At 32.9% G+C, this 16,072-nt stretch overlaps 1 protein-coding gene across 1 annotated transcript in view; it reads left to right on the top strand.

Moving 5' to 3' along the window:
- Window positions 1–1,849: 1,849 nt before the first annotated feature.
- Window positions 1,850–16,072, top strand: part of LOC129001168 (uncharacterized) — a 41,601-nt gene continuing 27,378 nt past the window's right edge. Inside the window, exon 1 of the mRNA XM_054428380.1 lies at window positions 1,850–1,956. Within this exon, the coding sequence (XP_054284355.1) occupies window positions 1,885–1,956 (72 nt within the window). The 5' untranslated portion in view covers window positions 1,850–1,884. The remainder of the gene's footprint in view (window positions 1,957–16,072) is intronic.

Here is a 16,072-nt window from a genome sequence, read left to right as displayed (position 1 = left end):
AAGAACTATACCTTTGACTATCACTATACCTTGGAGAATCTGAAGAGTTAAGGTGTTTTCAGTTTAAAAGCTTTATGTTATGAGAATTTTTTAGTCAGTGATTAAACATATTGTTTTGTGGTAGATGGTTTTCAATTAGTTTAAAATTTTACCTTAATCACTGTAGAGTGTTCAATATTAACATAGGGCCTTTTTTTTATTTGCGTGACGCATTAAATAATGATAAAATTTTATTTTCCTGATCATTGGTGAAGCCACTAGGCTACGGATAATTATTTTCAAAACCGTAAGAGAACTAAATACATAGGCCTCAATAAAAAAGTAAACAAAAATTAGGAAACTTGCAAATATCCAGTTGAATAAATCTGTATTAATTTAGAATGTAATGCCAATGAATACCTTATTACCTTATTATTACCTTCTTCTTCACCAAGACCAGCAATGCCGGATAGGTTGTGTCAATTAGAATTAATAAAAATAAAATAAAATACTGACTCATACGCTTGTATCTTACTATTTACATATAATACAAAGGGTTTGTATTCATTGGTAATACTCCGTTCATTTCTTATGATACATGATGGTTATACCATCGCAGGCAAAGCCGTGGGTACAAGTAAGTTTTTTATATAAACACCTAGTTGAAACCTTCTAAATATTATAACAGAGTATACATTTTGAGATAACAGTTAAGAAGAGTTATGGAAAACATTTCTTTAGTATGTAGGAAATACCAATTATTTAAGCTACACAATATGATATAATAATAGCTGGTTTAGTTTGGATCGATTATTATAACCTTTAATTAACGCATCACTAGGCCTAACTATATCAAGAGGCGTATTTGATGAAAACTGCTGTACTGTGCTGCAGTCTCGGTCACGTAGTTTCAGGCAAGGTATACAGATAACACTACCAGTACCAGTTCTAGATAATCGACAGCTAGTGGATCTTTTCGTGGCACCAGTTCAGTTTTCATCTGAAAATATATTTGACAGGCGAGTTTTTGACAGCTTTCCCCTACCCTTGACTACATATTTCTGAACACGAAATGGAAATAGTTTTGAAGCTAGTAAAAACGTTCTGAGCAGGTTTCGTGAATTTATTCTACCTTCTTTGAACATTTTAGTTCCAAATTTGGCGTTGGATTAGGTTAATGTAACTCTCTTAATTGCTTAAATTTGTTAAGCGTGCCCCCTTCTCTGTTTTGCTGAAAAGGTTTTCCAGTACGTAGGACTTAATTATTTTATGAACAATGATTCAAATGAGAAATTTCGTCATACTTGGTTCTTGAATTGTGTTAATCTTTAATCCAACTATTTTAACGGTGGTAGTTGTACTATTACATTCCATGACATTTCGTACAACAATTACAATACAAGTTGGTTACGGACTTTAAAATTAAAAGGGACGTACTAGTGTTCAGATTTAAATAGTCGAGATGTGGTACAAATTGATCAAAATTTAACATTTTGTGTTTATACTTCTCGGTACTTTAGTCTATTTAGGAAGGAAGAGTATTTGCACGACACAAATACGCTTCCTTAATCTTGGATCATTGCTTGAATTAAACATTTTCAAGCCATTTGAAAGTTAAAAAGAAGTAAGTAAGAACCAAGTAGTAAAAACCAAGCAAGCAAACATTTCAAAAATATATATCTTCTGCCATATTTTACATCGTGAATACAAGGTCTCACCTTTCTTAGTAAACATCAATAACAATTTTAAAAGTGCATAGCAAAATCACGTGAGGGTGAGTTAATTCCAAGCTAATACAACAGAAGTCGCTAGTTGTTATATCGGTGGCGCTGCGTATCGACCTGTTGGAGAACTAAATGCGCAAAAGGGATGAAACGCTCAGTTGTGTATCAGCCCTCGTTCACGATGGTTGTGTGTCGCTCTTTGTTGTTAGCGCTTTTGACAGCCGCTTGTGTTGAATTCTCCACTGGAAGGGCTGTAAGTATTGCCAAAATACACGTGTATTGTTGTAGAGTATTTCTCAAATAACGGTGGCATCGTTCTATTTACTTGCAGCTTCGAGGGAGGGGGATACGGCAACAATAACTGAATGAGTAATTAAAACAATGAATATGCAATTAGTATATAATTAGTGAGAGTGGCTTGTATTTTGATTATGCAGAGGGTTGACATAAGGTTGATTGTACTGATCTATTGAATTAGAATGAAATATTACTTGAGTGAGTCGGATATGTTATTTGTAAATACACCAAACTACCTATTCTGTACCCTACTGCATAGCGTAAGCCAATTGGAGAACTGGGGTATGTGTTCTTTGTTGTAGACATCAAACTACTGTATAGATATTGATTGTGATAAATGTTGGGTATTTTATATTGATCCATAAATACGTTTTGACCATAGAGAAATATTATCTTTGTAGTTTATGGCCCGTTACTGGTGCAAGAAAATGAATAGTAACGAGAATTATCATGAAGAATCCCTAAAAATGATTTGAAAATTCCCAAAGTGTAAACATACTGCTATATCTCAAACAACGATTGCTTATAAAAACAAATATTCAAGATAATTACTTGCATGGGGATTTTATTTATTTTTAAATTACTAAACATTGCTTAGCACTCAAACTTACTGATATATTAACGTGTGTTTTTGGCCGAAATTCATAAATCAATGGTAATGGTTCTGTTAATTTTGTTCGGTCAAATTAAAACCTAACTTTCGTTTTATTTTATTGATAGAATTAATCTCCATTTAAATTTTAAGGATGTATCTAAAGTTATTTAGGCAAACTAAGAATATTTCTTCTATTACATTGAAAAAGAAACGAGATTACGTTCAAACTGCAAACGTCTTGTAAACAATGACTCAAAATTATTAAAACTGGATATAATTAATATTGTAGGTATATTAATGCCTGAAACCTTTTTTAGTATGCCTTTGAAGTCATTTTAAACACGCACAATCCAAAGATGACTTAAAATTTAACCATGCAAACTAAGTGTATCGCTGAAGGGTTATAGTTATTGTCATTGAATTAGATTAAAGATACAATTGCGGATCTGTTGTTAATAATGTATTTAAATGGTAACTTTAAAAAGAATGTTGATAGCTATATTATTCTTTGTGACAATCACGTTTATATAAGGTTCACAAGTAAAGAAATACTACTTGTATGTTAAGGAAATGAAACCACCTATTCATTAGCTTTCGGACACATTATTGGAAATCAAGAATGTACATAAACGTGGATTATAATTTGAAGTTTTTTGTACAATTAATTCATACAGTTTTAACCGGATGGAATTTTATAAATTCACCTTTTAGATCTTGTAATTATAATTCTTTGTTGACATATTTTGATTTATGTATACATAATTCATTATGTCCCAAAAAGAATGGATCAAACTAACAGCTTAACATACGTATTACCAAGGGTAGTAGAAAAGTCAACCATTACCAATATTAGGCATCTTTAAGATTTGTTTAGTATCCTTCAAAAGTAATCAGCTGTTCCATTGTTGTTAACGCAAATATACAGTTGCAATATGAGAGTCCAGTTAAAGCACAGTGTATTGAATGGTTTACAGACAACATCTGTTTTGTGATCTTTTATGTCTGAGAGTTTGAAAAATATCAAGTTAATCACTCGCCGATCTCAAACATGAATGAACTTTAACCAATGATAAGAGAAGCCTTTGGGAAAATCTCTGAATGAAATAGTGTGTGGTCAGAGCAGAAACACCGACTTTACTTTCTTGCATATATATGAGAACACGTAGAGATTACGCGATGAAATCATGATAGGAGAGACTTAGTGAGCTATAAAATAAATGTTATATAAAATAAACTTTTTATCTTTTGTAATAAAGTGTTTAATTTTCATCCATTCTTTTTGGGACATCCGGAACTATATCGAAATTAAATCAAAAATTAACTTACCGCCCAAACAAAATCACATTTTATAGAAGCATCGTGAAGAATAACCTTTCTTTGTTATAGCTCGAAAACACTTTCCCTAATTTAAAATTAAAATCATCCAATAAGAAAGTCATAACTATTTAAATACGAGGTTGGAGCAGAAACAAAGTTTGAAATCTGTGACAAAGTTTTAATTGTTCTCAGACATTTTGTGGTATTTGATCGCGGAGGCGTTTCTGGAAGTATGGAAATTTATTTTTATATTCCGCTTTAAATAAAAGTTCGTCGTTCTCCTCCGATTTAATTAGAACAACTTTGCCCATTAACTGCAGGGAATGTCAGCTGGCGTTGATGAAACTCTTGTAATCAACATTGACAAGGCGACCGAGCGTTGAAGGCCAAGAGAAATAATAAGAAAATAACACAAAGTTTGCTATGGATTGCATTTTAGTGGTTTCTATGGAAATGAACACAGTTTTCGATATCATTAATATAATATTTCCTCAACATTTTAGCGAATTTCCCATATAGGGAATAAGCTATTACCGTAGTACTCATGGTAAGACCTGGACGCGGGACCGATTTTTTTTTCGTTTTGAGGTCCCTAGAGGCCAAAAACACCATCCGTTCAAATTCATATATATGTCCGTCAGCACGATAACTCGAGCAAAAATGATCTGATTTTGATGAAATTTGGTACAAACGTGTAAACGTACGTTTATTCGAACGAGTTCGCGATCCAGCATGATCGGACCATGGAAACGGGGGTTCACGGGGGGTTTTATGGGGTAAAAATAGGTTTTTCCCATTTTTGACCCAAAAAACATAAAATTTAGCAATTTTTTTCCAAACCATTTTGTAGAGCTTAAAAAAACAAATAATTTAGTATATTGAAGCGTTATTATGCGCCTAATGGTTACGGAGAAAATTCCAAAAAATTGTAAATTTAAAATTCCCATGTTATTCTTATGGAGAATAAGTAAACTGTTGTAGTTTGCTTGTTTGTGAACATATTTTGATCAAATTTGGAAAATGTTTTTATTTCTTACTAACTATTCACATTTTACAAAAAAAAAAAAAAAACAGTTTTCCCCTCCCTGATGCAGCAAACCTAAGTACTTGTTAAACTAATTCTATTTAAATAGGGAATAAATGTGATATTTTTAGACATTTCAGTGTAGATCCAATCAGTCAAATGGAAATTCGCTTAGTCTGCAGGTTTGCTGCGGCGGGGGTATTTTATTATTTAGTTTGTTGCGTATGTTTATAGACCCTACCAATTAAGGGGCGAAATTCCGTTAAATGCCTAGAATATATGACAAAGCTTTAAATATGTGTACACAAACTAAATGAAGTTACAAGTAATATACAATGAATATTACAATATTCTGCTTGTAAAATAAACAAACCTAATAATTATTTTTTATATGGAGGATTTTTTTGCAAAGTCGTGCCATGAAGCACACCATTATAGTTAATATTGTTTATGGAATTTAAAAACAGTTTCGGGGAATGAAGTTTTATGACCTTTTCCGTTAGTTCACTACCACCATTTTTCTCCAGGCTGAAATATTAGTCTATAACTGTCTACGAATCGTGTTTAGGTTTATGTTAAGATGGGTTATGTTAAACTTTAAATGTATACTTCTACATATCAATTATATAGTGGAAGTGAAATAACTAACGGCAGAGGTCTCAAGTATATTCGATCCTAAAATGCAAAAGCAGTAAGTTACCTTATACAAATGCCAATTATAAGCAATGTAAGACAAATGTTTTGGTATTTTAGGTCTATCCTAAAATTATTCTTTTAAATTTATTTGTAAGAAAATGAACACTAATTTTGTTCAAATCAATGTTGTTGACCTTTTAGCGAATTTCCCTATAGGGAAGTAGCTATTACCGTAGGTGGCACGGTAAGACCTAGCCCCGGGACCGATTTACTTTTTCATTTTGATGTCCCCAGAGGCCAAAAACACCATTCGTTCAAATTTTTATATATGTATATATATATATATATATATATATATATACGTCCGTGAACGCGATATCTTGAGTAATTTTTCTCCGATTTTGATGAAATTTGGTTTAAAGGTGTAAGGTGGCATAAACTTGAATGAGTTCGCAAACCAGCATGATCGGACCATGGGAACGGGGTTTTACGGGGGCTTTTATGGGGTAAAAAATTGTTTTTGTCATTTTTGACCCTCAAAACACAAAATTTCCCAATTTCTCTCTGAACCTTTTTTAAAGAGTTAAAAAAACAAATAATTTAGTATATCAAAGTGTTTTTGTACGGTTATTGGTAATGGAGAAAATTAAAAAAATTGTAAATAATTTAAAATTCCCATGTTATTCTTATGGAGAATATTGTGAAATGTTGTAGTTTGCTAGTTTATGGATATATTTTGATCAAACTTGGCCAATTTATTTATTTTTTACTAAGCTATTAATATTTTACTAAAAAATACACTTTATTACTTTCCTTGTAGCAGCAAACCTAGGTATTCATTAAACGTAATGTTATTTAAATAGATTTAACTGAAAATCAATTCAGACAAATGGAAATTCGCTTAGTCGGCAGGTTTGCTGCGGCGGGGGTATTATCTTATACTGCATTTAAAAATGTGTGGAGATATTTCGGTTCAATGGTCAAATAAAAATATGTTAATCATTTCAAACTAAAAGTATTTTAGTTTAAGTATGTATTGAAATTCAAAATGCTTTAATAGCTATAGTAAATTTATTTTACCTTACTTTTTTTATTTTTTTTATTTTACACGTAAACATATCATATTAAAACATATCATGCCATACGCTCGTATATTTCACAACAGGGAAAACACCGAAATGAACCTGCCACAACTGTCATTTCATGTTAAAACCATATGAATGTTGTGCCAAACTAAATTATATTTCAGCTTCATCTTTGAACGCTTTGACTGAGGCTACATACAGTTAATTAAACATCGTATGATGCAGTATAAGTGTAAATTTAATTATTTTTAGTCAGGTCAACATTTTAAGTATAATTAATGAAATATTTAATTAATTATTATTATTAATTAATAATTATAATACATATAATATAAATAATAATTAATAATTATTTATATTATTTATAAATAATTATTAATAATTTAATTAATACAATATACTTTCATAATCAATTTGCCATATATTTTTGGTTGCAAGAAAAGATACGAGTTGACTCTATTTAGTTTTATTCTCACCTGATATTAGGCCCAGTTCTAGTACTCGACCGGCGAAACAATGGAAACAAACCAATAAGTAAAACATTCATGTGCGCAGTATGAAAAATCTTTATTATTTCAGTTACTAACCAACCGATTTTACCATCTTACGTATTGTCAGGTTAGTTATGAAATTGTCCAAATACTTTTGTACATTACATTCATCAAAATTCACTCATTTCAAAAATATTTAAGATATAAAATTGTAAATGGCCTCCATTTTGAAATGGTAATGATAAAGAATTTGGGATTCGCTGGGCAAATATTGGACATGAGACAAATTAAGTAATCTTCGAACATAGCTCTGCTTTGATATATAGTCAATGGTAGTAGTTAGTAGGGTCTCTGGTTTATTGCTTTATATTTAATATGTTATTTTTCATTATGAAACTAGCAAAAAATGTTGGATGAGAATTGAACCTCAACATTGCTTTACTCACATCAATGGCTTAAGAAAATTATATATAGTTAATGCTTTTTTTCCAAATAAAATGTTTCTTAAACTAAACTTCCGTTTAAGATTTTAGGGTATTTTCTGAATCAGCTTTCATTATTATTTTATTCCAACTTGGACTTGTAAAGCGACTTCACCAGTGGTTGAATTAGTTAGGTTACTTTTGCCAAAGACAGGAAAAAGGATGTAACGTTTCAGTTGAACAGGGTCCAAGTTCCAAGCTGCAGTCGAGCCAACCGACTAAATCTAATCCACCTGAGATCCCGCAGAGTTATTACTGCGGATGTATAATTCAATATCCATCCTTATAAATATTGACTTACCGAACTACCTTGGTAGATCATAGCTGATTCTATGTCGCTTGATGCAACTCATTTGTTTCAATCAATTGTCTAAAATTTATCATTCTATGTTTGGAAATAAAGAAAAAATATAAACATGTGTCAGAATAATAATAATAATTAATAACACACAAAAAGACCATACAATGTAACTGAGATTAAATAAAATTTATTTTTCTAACTTAGTGCATATGAAAATAACTACCGTATTATGACCTAATTTTTTTATCAATAATGTAATACTAAACTAATAATAGATCCAAAATACTGAAATCTTTTTTCCTGGGGTTAATTTTTCTGTGCTTCGAACTTGGTAATAAAATTTTTTAGGATCTTTTGTATAGCTAAAATTTGCATTAGAATAAAACACTTATAGGTGAATATGATTTGTCATAAATAAATATTAATTGTACCGTTCCTTTGGGTACTACGCGTATTGTTAAATATAAGAAACCACAGTTCATAATGGACTTGATTTTGTCGTTTAAGTTTCAATTCTTCTCTCTTAATCATTGAACACTGTTAACTATGCAAGAGTATTTTATGTTGATTTTGAAGAGCCTCAGAATATGTAGCGGAACCCATAACCACTTGGGACCGCTTTATGGCCTGTAACATCATGGAGTTTCTTATCAATATTTCTTGCTACATTGAGTCCTACCGGGAAATACTTCAAGCTTGCCAGAAGTTTTAGTGGCGGTAAAATATGTTCAATGCGAACACTTGAATAGTAAAACAATTTTGAACTCATGTTTTTTGGAATTATTTTATAATTTATCGATTTTGTTACATCTATTTTACCATCATACTTGGTCGTTTACTAACGTAAATATTTTAGTGGTTGATGGAATAAATTAATTTGTACTTTTTGCTAAGCAATATGTTTATCTTTATTTGACAATTATAATAACTACTGGAACCCCGTCGAAATCGACGGTTAATCTTGAGGTTTTGTATAAATTCAGCTAACTGCGATAGATAGGGTGAAGTCATTAAAATCTTAGTTAAATGAAGGGAGGATAAGCAATAATAAAGTATGATGATTGTGTTCCCTAAAAAATGTGATTGATGAATTCGTTTAACACAATATTTCCTACCTTTTTATCGGCTTTAGGTTGCCCAAAAGGTTTTTTAGGAGTCTTATAATTGTTTTTTCATGAGTTTGTTTCATGTCAAAGCCACTTTCACTATATGGGAGAAGGAGTTCATATAATTAGTCTATCATGTTACGGATAGAGTCAATATTTATTACTAACAACTAATTCCATCTGCTTTAGGAAAATCATTAAGATTGTATCCGGATTTGTAAGTAAATCTTCATCTTTGGTCATAAAAATACAGAATTTTATCAGCATATTAAATTAGTTTTTTTCGTATTTGATAAAAATATCTGATTCTCCAGAAAGCAGTAACATTCTTACTTCGATCCAAGCATTTTTAATTCCATCTCTTGCCACATCGACCCATGTATTTAATCATCATGTTCTTACTTGATAATTCGTTAACTTATGGGGTAGTTTTGGCTTGGCCATATCGATCACATAAAGCTGTGCATGTATTTCGTGGATGAAATGAACCATAATTGTAGGAAATTTTATTAAAAATCTTGAACATTTGCGGAACCAAATCCATAACCTAGTCCAGCCTTGGTAACAAATTATGCGATGAGATGTGATGACAATGTTGTGTTTCCGAATGTTTTGTATATAGGTAGTGAGTTTTAGATGCGTTGTTCGACCTAGCTACATGTGTACATCAAAGTAAAAACCCTGTACACATTTTATTAAATACCTGAATTGACATTAGTTCAACTACTTCAACGAAACCATAGATGAAACATACTCCGTAGTTAGTATATTCCAAAACTTGAACACAGCTCTCATCCTCAACGTACTCATCTATGACACAATTTTATCATAATTATTGGGAAACGGACTTTCGGCCTGCGCTGCCCCTGACTCGGCCTGGGCTGCCCCTATTATGTGGTGTAAAGGGTAGGTTTCTCGGGAGTAGGTACCTGACCTGAGCTTGCACTTTACCCACTAAATCCCAGGAATCTCCCGGAAATACTTGTGGGGTGGTGGACAGGGTCGTCGACACAGGAAGCAGGGCAAATAACATTGGAGCCAAACCTTCTGAGAAATACATTCCCAAGTAGCAAAAATCGTTGGCAAATCGTTGGCCCAACGTTTCTGTCGATCGTTGGCCAACGGTATGTTTTGGCACTCAGTCTTACGGTTGGCCAACCAACCAATTTTTGCGGAAGGGCCAACCATCCCATTGGGCATAAACATAAAAAACACAAAGTAATAAAGATTTTGTATGCAAAGCATAATTATGAGTTGAGTAAATTGATTAAATAGTTAATAAAAACTTATTTTGAAAATAAAACGAAATAAAATTTTTTGGCCTGGCCGGGTCTCAAACCTGGTACCTTCAACATGTGAGCCTCACGCCTTACCTCTGAGCTAATTGTGCTTGTTGATTAAGAGTGTTTTCAAGTGGTGAAAGAGTAGCCGTCAGGTGCAATGGTCACAATTAATACTTTAAATATTTTTGATGCTACAGTATAATATGATTCTGTTAATCTGTTATGCCTCAAGTAGATGAATTGTTTTTCTGGTAGTTGGAGAGGATACTAGTATTTGAATATAGATTATTTAATTACCATTAGATTAGTAGGCTACTGTTATAATTTATTGTTATATAATTAATTAATCTTTTCTCTATAACTATTAAAAACTTGCTTAAATAAGTTAAAGAATATTTATAAAAAAATTAATAATAATAATTATTATATGTTAAGCAGGTGTTCCCCACTGTATCTAGTATCACAGCATCATCTGACTACATTCATTATTGATCCAAATTTTTACAATATTTGTCTTATATTCTGCTGCCATAACATTTATGTACTTTTAAATAAATCAATTTGTTGAAATTCGTTTTAGAATGTTTTATACTTAAACCCAACGAATGCCCAACGAAGGCTCAACGATTCTTTCCTTTGTAGGGCCAACGAATACCAGTTTCCGTTGGGCCAACGTTGGCAAATCGTTAAAATTTCTGCCGACCATTTCCCAACGTTGGGCCAACGATGTGTGCTACTTGGGTTACTATTGTATTAGAATACTGCTGTAATCTTTAGCATTAACGACTCAGGAAGTGAAGGTGTCTACGGGTGGTGGATATCCGCCCCAAATAAACCTAGTTTTGTTTCAAAATTTTAGATTCAAAAATACGCAAATTCCTACTACATATAATAAATATTTTATGTTTCTTTTAGTACTGTATATGATAGTGATTTTAAGTACTGTTAATGTAAAATACTTGCACTAATTTGAACTTGAATTCTTTATTTCGTAGGCCGCGAACGCTAAATATGTAACAGATGTTCGTGTACGGTAGTTAAACAATAAAAAATCGTGCATATCATCACTAGAGGGTACATATTAACAGTACTGTATTACGAAATATTTAAATGTAAAATACTTGTAGTAATTTGAACTTGAATTCTTTATTTCGTTGGCCGCGAACACTAAATATAAAAGTAACAGGATGTTCTGGGGCTCAGGTACTTCTTGGAAGTACCTAATCCTATTCATAGTTTTTGGCCCGCTTGCTGTGACAAACACCTCATATCACCCCTTGCCTACTTCCCTCTTACCACAGAAAACATACTAGTGCTCTTACCCACAAAATCTTTTCAATTTACCCATAGGGAATCTTTTGGGGACAGCAGACTCAGAGCTACCCACGTTCCCTATTGTTTGTTGCGGAGGGTAAGTTTGTCATAATCACCCCAGGCCGAAAGTCCTACACTCATCGAAAACTTTTATACTAATAAATGAATTTCTTGTGTTCTTTCTTGAATTAAAAAATAAATGGTGATTGAAAGTTGGCAAAAAAGGCAAGTGCCAACCTTACAATATATATAAGCTAACCCGATAAGGAATAATTATCTATTCTTTCGAAATTGATATGTCACACTTATTTCATAATTTAAAATTGTCTAAGAGCAATAAAGCATAGATTTTTGAACAGAACATTTAAAATGTACTAGAGGACCCATGCTGCTCCGCAGCGATAAAATGAATATATATCCGAGATATAGGCCTAACCAAGTTCATGATTTTTGATTGAGTAAAACAGTATCTTGAGCTTAACTGATTCAAACGATCAATAGCTCAAATTAAAGCCTATAATTGACTGATTATTTTGAGTCTAAAACGTATAAAAAACCTAAACATTACTGGAGCTATTGATTGTTACTCATAGAAATACCTTATATAAAAAAAATGTTTGTTGTTCACCTTGCGTTTGCTTGAAACTCGCCCGATTTGAAAAACTAATAGCTTAAATGAAAGCCGGTATTTCTCTGGAGGTTGTTAGACCAAAATATATAGGATTATATAATTATATAACTGGTGAAATACATCTTAAATTGAAGAAAGAATCCGAAAATGAATCAAATTACGTTTTTTGGTCGAACAATACAGTAGGTAAATATATGCCGATGCTTGATGGCAAATCGGTGCGTGCATACCTTCAATTTGAGACCTCAATCATGAAAATCGGTCGGGTAGAAGGGCCAATCGAACTTGGAAAAGAGAAACCAAATTTAACTCCCATAAGAAATACATGGGGAGCAAATTTCTTTTACGTATAAGCCTAGTGGGATTATAGATAAATATATGCCGATGCTTGATGGCAAATCTGTGCGTGCATACCTTCAATTTGAGACCTCAATCATGAAAATCGGTCGGGTAGAAGAGCCAATCGAACTCGGCAAAGATAAACTAAATTTAACTCCCATAGGAAATACATGGGGAGCAAATTTCTTTTACGTATAAGCCGAGTGGGATTATAGATAAATATATGCCGATGCTTGATGGCATATCTGTGCGTGCATACCTTCAATTTGAGACCTCAATCATAAAAATCGGTCGGTTAGAAGAGCCAATCGAACTCGGCAAAGATAAACCAAATTTAACTCCTATAAGAAATACATGGGGAGCAAATTTCTTTTACGTATAAGCCGAGTGGGATTATAGATAAATATATGCCGATGCTTGATGGCAAATCTGTGCGTGCATACCTTCAATTTGAGACCTCAATCATGAAAATCGGTCGGGTAGAAGAGCCAATCGAACTCGGCAAAGATAAACCAAATTTAACTCCCATAAGAAATACATGGGGAGCAAATTTCTTTTACGTACCAGCCGAGTGGGATTATAGATAAATATATGCCGGTGCTTGATGGCAAATCTGTGCGTGCATACCTTCAATTTGAGACCTCAATCATGAAAATCGGTCGGGTAGAAGAGCCAATCGAACTCGGCAAAGATAAACCAAATTTAACTCCCATAAGAAATACATGGGGAGCAAATTTCTTTTACGTATCAGCCGAGTGGGATTATAGATAAATATATGCCGATGCTTGATGGCAAATCTGTGCGTGCATACCTTCAATTTGAGACCTCAATCATGAAAATCGGTCCGGTAGAAGAGCCAATCGAACTCGGAAAAGAAAAACCAAATTTTTTTAATATATAAGATAATAAATTCATCATTTTGTTGAAACTATAAAAAACTTGCCGTGCAGTGGAGAATATATTTAAAATCATAAATAATAATGTAAACATTTAATTTTGACATTTTCAGTAGACCTTTGAATAACAGCTGGTTCATTAAAAGTAGTGTAAAATTTTCCATATGGTCGTAATGTAAACAAAATTGCAGAGTGAACTTTAAAGGCCTCTGGGGCAGAACCCCAAGGAAATTTGCCTCGTTTCTCTTTTGAGGGCTTACCTACAGACCAATACCTTTCTTTAGACACCCCTACCAAGTTTCTACGCCCAGCCGTTCTCTCAAATTAGCTGTGACAAAAACCTCGTTTTCCTCCATAAGAATAACATGGGATGGGAATTTAAAGGCCACTGGGGCAGAGCCCCGAGGGAATTCTCCATGTTTCTCTTTTGATGGCTCATCTACAGACCAAGACCTTTCTTTAGACACCTCTACCGAGTTTCTACGTCCAGCCGTTCTCTCGAAATAGCTGTCACAAAGAAAAACAGTTTCAAATTAATATATAGACTAGTGGAACCCCGTCGAAATCGACGGTTAATCTTGAGGTTTTATGTAAATTCAGCTAACTGCATTGGATAGAGTGAAGTCATTAAAATCTTAGTTATATGAAGGGAGGAAAAGCAATAATAAGTATGACGATTGTGTTCCCTAAAAAACGTGATTGATGAATTCGTTTAACACAATATTTCCTACCTTTCTTTTTACCGACTTTAGGTTGCCCAAAAGATTTTTTAGGAGTCTTATAATTGTTTGTTCATGAGTTTGTTTCATACCAAAGCCACTTTCACTATATGGGAGAACGAGTTCATATAATTAGTCTATCATGTTACGGAAAGAGTCAATATTTATTACTAACCACTAATTCCATCAGCTTTAGGAAAATCATTCAGATTGTATCCGGATTTATAAATAAATCTTCATCTTTTTTTGATAAAAATATCTGATTCTCCAGAAAGCAGTAACATTCTTACTTCGATCTCAGCAATTTTAAATCCTTCTCTTGCCACATCGACCCATGTATTTAATCATCCTGTTCTTACTTGATAATTCATTAACTTATGGGGTAGTTTTGCCTTGGCCATATTGATCACATAAAGCTGTGCATGTATTTCGTGGATTGGAATAAACCATAATTATTGTAGGAAATTTTATCACAAATCTTGAACATTTGCGGAACCAAATCCATAACCTAGTCCAGCATTGGTAACAAATTATGCAAATGCGATGAGATGTGATGACACTGTTGTGTTTCCGAATGTTTTGTATGTAGTGAGGTTTAGATGCGTTGTTCAACCTAGCTACATGTGTACATCAAAGTAAAAACTGTGTACACATTTTTTTTTAATACCTGAATTGACATTAGTTCACCAACTTTACCAAAACCATAGACTCCGTAGTTAGTCTATTCCAAAACTTGAACACAGCTCTCATCCTTTAACGTACTCATCTATGACACAATTTTCAACCCGATTATCAAAAACTGTTATACCAATAAATGAATCTTAGGTGTTCTTTCTTGAATTTAAAAATAAATGGTGATTGAAAGTAGGAAAAAAAGGCAAGTGCCAACCTTACAATATGTATAAGCTAACCCGATAAGGAATAGTTATATGTTCCTTTGAAATTGATAAGTCACACTTATTTCATAATTTAAAATTTTCTAAGAGCAATAAAGCATAGATTTTTGAACAAAACATTTCAAATGTATCATATATTCATCATTTTGTTGAAACTATAAAAAAATTGCCATGCAGTGGAGAATCCATTTAAAATCATAAATAATAATGTAAACATTTAATTTTGACAGTTTCAGTAGACCTTTGAATACAATTTTAATATTAACAGCTGGTTCATTAAAAGTAGTGTAAAATTATCCATATGGTCGAAATGTAAACAAAATTGCAGAGAGAACTTTAAAGGCCTCTGGGGCAGAGCCCCAAGGAAATTTACATCGTTTCTCTTTTGAGAGCTCACCTACAGACCATTAACTTTCTTTAGACACCCCTACCAACTTTCTACGCCCAGCCGTTCTCTCAAATTAGCTGTGACAAAAACCACGTTTTTCTCCATAAGAATAACATGGGATGGGAATTTAAAGGCCATTGGGGCAGAGCCCCGAGGGAATTCTCCATGTTTCTCTTTTGATGGCTCATCTACAGACCAGGACCTTTCTTTAGACACCTCTACCGAGTTTCTACGCCCAGCCGTCCTCTCAAAATAGCTGTCACAAAGAAAAACCGTTTCAAATTAATATATAGATTATTATTGTTTTTATAAGTGTTGGGAATTGACAATTTATTTATAAGTTCCGTGTGTAGTAAGTATGTAAGCATTTTCATTAAGTTTTATTGATGCGTAAGCCTTCAATACAGCACGTCATGGCATTACCTTGTGGCTTAAAACAAAACCCCTTGGTGATTAGTGGATCTCGAATATGTGACGTAGGACCACATCCCGTGCTCAACTATAAGACTAACCTACAGAAACTAAAACTATTTTTCTCGTAGCTGTGATTCTAACTGTATTTTAATTTC

Source organism: Macrosteles quadrilineatus, unplaced genomic scaffold (assembly GCF_028750875.1).
Source record: "Macrosteles quadrilineatus isolate MER2022 unplaced genomic scaffold, UCM_ALF_1.0 Scaffold_8__2_contigs__length_117827958, whole genome shotgun sequence".
NCBI classification, from domain to species: Eukaryota; Metazoa; Arthropoda; class Insecta; order Hemiptera; family Cicadellidae; genus Macrosteles; species Macrosteles quadrilineatus.
The sequence above is the reverse complement of the archived record's forward strand: the minus strand, read 5'-3'. Positions and strand labels throughout refer to the sequence as shown.